General features: G+C 38.3%; 1 protein-coding gene across 1 annotated transcript; it reads left to right on the top strand.

Annotated features, from left to right (window-relative positions):
* LOC105160177 lies at positions 1,641-3,212 on the top strand. Its single transcript, XM_011077445.1, has 2 exons — positions 1,641-1,787; positions 2,196-3,212. The coding sequence occupies exons 1-2, from the start codon at positions 1,641-1,643 to the stop codon at positions 3,210-3,212; spliced, it is 1,164 nt and encodes a 387-aa protein (XP_011075747.1).

Genomic DNA, 5,134 nt, shown 5'->3' with positions numbered 1-5,134 from the left:
AATTCTCTGTTCATCTCTTCTCTTTTATTTTATTTTACTACCGGAATTAATGGAATTCCACTTTATAGTGTGTTCTTCCATTAATATGTCCGGCTAAATTCCCTATTTTCTGGTTAAGGTATGGTGATTGCTTGATTCCCATTATATTGTGAGATCTAATCTGCGTTCTACACTTGTCAAACAAATATTCATGTTATTCTCTGTGCTTTCATTACAAACGTCTGATTTATGAATGATTCGGCCGGTTGTTCATTATCAAGAAGGTTTGCCTAGCCAATTGAACTTTATAAATCCGTGTAATTGTTTATTTAGTTCAATATTTAGTGGCAACGTAGCATGATTAGTTATGTCATAGTATTTAATTATGTTATGGGGAATGCATGATCTAGTTTAAATGAATTGTCCTCGTAGGAGTTTGTTGATTAGAATCAGGCCTTTCTAATTCTTAATGCTGTTAATAGATTAAATCTTGCGGACGTTCCCAAGGTTGTCTGTTAATTAGAGATCTAGCCAACGGTCGTACCTTGGCTAACGAAAAGATAAGGAAATGTGAGGTTGTTAGGTCGTACCAACGACCATAACTGATTTATTTGTCCATACATGAGTTATTCTTGCATCAATGATCAACTCATAAGAATCAAGCATAATCCTAGCCTTAACCGGAAAATCTCTCTCTCATATTTTTACCAGATATTTTTAATTATTTAGTTTCCAACTACTCCTTTTTATCAACAACCTTCCCCATTATTTTCTATTTTTCTAAAAGAAATTAACTTAAAACCAATCCCTGTGGATCGACCCTACTCCCACTTTCACAAGTGTAGTAGGAATTATTTTTGGTGACTTCGACACTCATCAAATTTTGGCGCCGTTGCCGGGGATTGTCGTTTTTAAGTATATTTCTTTATTTTTTTTATTACTTGATTTTATCACCATTGATGCCGAGGTCTTCTCGTACAGGTAAATTGGTATACGACCCAGAAATCGAAAAGACCGCACGAAGACTTCGTCAGGAAACTAAGCAACAATCGGAAGAAACATCCGCCCCATACGAAGACGAAGAAGACATAACTTTGGAGTTTGAGGAATCCCTAAACGAATCCGAAGAAGAGATAATGGCTTTGATTCCTGAAAGATCGATCAATGATATGACGTCACCCGATCTAAACCAACAGCCACTATGCATTGAGTACCCTGATTTAGAGGTAGACTGTGAACTGAAATCTGGATTAATTCATTTACTTCCCACTTTCCGTGACCTCGCAGGTGAAGATCCACATAAGCATCTAAAGGAATTCCATGTGGTATGCTCCGGAATGCACCCACAAGGCATAAGCGAGGAACAAGTCAAATTGAGAGCGTTCCCCTTCTCTCTTGTCGACCAAGCGAAGGATTGGCTGTACTTTCTACCTTCAAGATCCATTACAAGATGTAATGATCTCAAGAGGCAGTTTCTTGAGAAATATTTCCCTGCCTCAAGAGCCACAACAATCCGGAAGGAGATCAGCGGGATTCGACAATTCGCGGGAGAAAGTCTTTTCGAATATTGAGAAAGATTCAATCGACTAGTGGAAAGTTTCCCCCATCATCAAATCCCAGACCACCTGTTGATCCAGTATTTCTATGAAGGTCTATCAAATATGGATAGAAAACTGATAGATGCGGCAAGTGGCGGAGCATTGTTCGACAAAACCCCCACCGAGGCGCGTAAACTAATCTCAATTATGGCGTCCAACACTCAGCAATTTGGAGTTAGGCACGATGATCCACCTAGGAAAAGCAACGAGGTAAGTACTCTTGAAGAACGTTTAAATCAACTCACAACTGTTGTTGAAAAAGTTGTTGCAGATACTTACCAACAAGTAAAAACGTGTGGTATTTGCACTTTAACGGGGCACACTACCGACATGTGCCCGACTCTTCAAGAATCAACTATCGAACATGCCAATGTCGTAGGAGGATTCGCCGGACAACAACAGAGAACATATGATCCTTTCTCCAACACATACAACCCCGGATGGAGGGACCACCCGAATCTGAATTACGGCAACCAACACTTTCAAAAACCCCAATACCGACCACCTCCACAGCCTAACCCCACGCCTAACACATCTTTCAAAGACATGATGAAAGCACTAGTGACCAACACACAACAATTCCAGCATTAGACCCAGGCGAGCTTCCAACAATTCCAGCAACAGACCCAGGCGAGCATTGAAAATCTAGAATCTCAAATCAGTCAGCTGGCATCGTCTGTTGGTAAGCTAGAGTCCCAAGGTAAGCTACCTTCTCAATCTGTCATTAACCCTAGACAAAATGTTAGTGCTATTACGCTTCGTAGTGGAAAAGAATTGCAGGAACATGTGAACGAAGATGACACCATACGTGGGCACGGTGTCAAAAGAAAGTTGGAAAAGGAAATTGAGGTCCAACAAGAACAAGCCAAACCCGAAGCGAACCATCCAAAGCCTTTGGTAACTAGACCTCCCTTCCCTGAAAGATTCAATAAGGTAAAGAAAGAAGAGGAAGAAAAAGAAATCCTTGAAACGTTCCGCAAAGTAGAGGTAAACATCCCGCTGCTCGATGCCATCAAGCAAATACCCCGATATGCGAAATTTTTCAAAGAATTGTGCACTAGCAAGGGTAAACTCAAGGGAAACGAACGGGTAAGTATGGGGGAGAACGTCTCCGCAATTCTCCAACGAAAATTACCCCCAAAATGCAATGATCCAGGTACGTTTTCTATCCCTTGCAAAATTGGAAAAATTGGAATAGAAAAAGCGATGTGTGATTTAGGTGCCTCTATCAATATTATGCCTCTTACTACATATGAATCTTTGAATGTTGGCCCATTGAAAGAAATGGGGGTCATTCTTCAACTTGCCGATCGTTCTGTAGTTTACCCCGAAAGAGTTCTTGAGGATGTACTTGTGCAAGTTAATGAATTGGTTTTTCCTGCTTATTTTTATGTGCTTGATATGAGGGGGGATATTCCTCCCAATTCTACATCCATCTTACTAGGAAGACCATTCCTTAAAACCTCAAAAACCAAAATTGATGTAGATGTCGGAATTCTTTCTATGGAATTTGATAATGAGGTTATGAGTTTTAAAATTGATGGTGCCATGAGATATTCTAATGATGTGCATTCTATTTTTCTCATTGATTCTATTGATCCTTTATTGCAAAAAAAATGCTATGTTCAATGGTAGAGGAGCATTCAAGACAACAATTGTCAAAAGATCGAGTCGAAGAACTTACAAGAAAAAAGTCTTTCATGACAAAATAAGTTCAAGGAAGAAGTCATCCATGGACTACCAAGTTCCCCTAAATCCACACCATCACCGGGTGCATTACATAGAAGAAGTGGATTTAGAGTGTCCAACTTATTCAAGTTGAGGCACAACAATGTCTAGCCAAATACATTAAAGAAAGGCGCTGCATGGGAGGCAACCCATGAAATTTCTATCCTTTCCTTTCCTCTTTCGTTTAATTTTAGTTTTTGCAAATTTAAATCTGTTTGGATGGCTAAATTGGACAGATTTGGAGCTTCCACTAAGCGTGCCCACGCTTAGTCGACCCTTCAAAACTGTTTCAACTCACTTCACCAAAACAGATTTGGAGCTTCCACTAAGCGTGCCCACGCTTAGTCGCACTTCGTAGGCTATTATTCACTTTCATTTTCCTTCATTTATTTATTTATTTTTATTTGTTAAAAAAAAGTCAAAAATTTAAAAAATCAAAAGAAATATGGAAATTAGTCGAATCTTTCCATCACACTTCAAAATCTTTGACCGATATTTTCTTTTTATTTTTCTCAGCTCATCCACAGCAACTTCAAATCCGCCAAGAACTCTTCAACAAAGCCATCTCACCTGAAAAGCTCCCCGCCGTCGTTTGCCGTCGTCGCTCACCGAAAATTTGAACACTTCGGGCTGACACCAAGGCAACCACCCACACCATGACCTTTTCGCGACTTGCACTCAGGGATGCTTCCTTAAACTCTCTCCTTTTAATTTTTCCTTGAAATACATGTCATAGTCCACATTGAGGGCAATGTGGATTTTAAATGTGGGGGTATTATTGTTGAGCATATTTCTTGAATTAGGTGTTGCATGTTGAAAATGGTTGTTGCTCTTGTTGATTGTTGAAACTACTCGAAAAGATATTTTTGTGCTTGATTTTCTTGACTTTTGAAGATTGAGTCTTATGGAAATTGTTAGTAAAAATTGCTTGGTTTTGAAAAATTTTTGGCATGATAAAACCCTTTCAATTTTGGACTAATCTTGGCTTGATGATGTTATGTGTAAAAAGAATACGTGTTTTATGTTTAAGGATAATTCACTAGTTGTAAGCTTGTTTTTACCAAAATGACTTGAGTTAAAAATCTTCTGATGTAGGAGTAGTGGACTAAAACATACCTCGTGAGATTTTGAGCTTGATATATCCATAAAAGAATCATTCTTTCTTGAGAGAATAACACTTCTATGGCTTTGTCTTCCTAGAACTTGCCTTGAACCACATCGAGGCCACACAAATGTGCATTTATTTGGATATGATAAAAGCATTAGAAACCACTTTCGGCCTTCTTTAACCGCCCAACACATTTTAACATTAGAAAACCCCTTTGAGCTTTTTGACCTATTTTGTTGAACAACCCGTCATATACGAACCTATCCCGTTGTTTGTTTAAAACCTTGATTTTGATCCCTCTAAGAACTATTAGAGCATCAAGGGAAATGGGTTTATGTTCAAAAGAACAAATTCTCAAAATGGGAGATTTTCAAAACCTTTGTGATTTACATGCTTAAAAGATGTATTTCAAAATGAGTGTGGGGGTTCCAAAATTATGTTCTTCTTCACTTTGTGGAAAGCGACATCAATTTTCTTGGTCTATGCCTATCACAAAAAAATTGGAGAGGAGAAAAAGAAAAAGAAAAAAAAAGAAAAGAAAAGAAAAAAAAATGTATGAACTCTCCAAAAGGAATAAGAAAGGCATAATTCAAGAAATTGTCGAAAAATCTTTAAGGGAGATGAGTAAACTTTGAGAGCTTCGAATTATTGTTCACTCAAATTCTTTTGGTGCTCTAATTAGTTTCTTGGAATTTAACCTCATTATCCTTTTATCCTACCC

Source organism: Sesamum indicum, linkage group LG4 (genome assembly GCF_000512975.1).
Source record: "Sesamum indicum cultivar Zhongzhi No. 13 linkage group LG4, S_indicum_v1.0, whole genome shotgun sequence".
Lineage (NCBI taxonomy): Eukaryota > Viridiplantae > Streptophyta > Magnoliopsida > Lamiales > Pedaliaceae > Sesamum > Sesamum indicum.
Note: the sequence above shows the minus strand (reverse complement) of the source record. Positions and strands in the feature narration are given on the sequence as shown.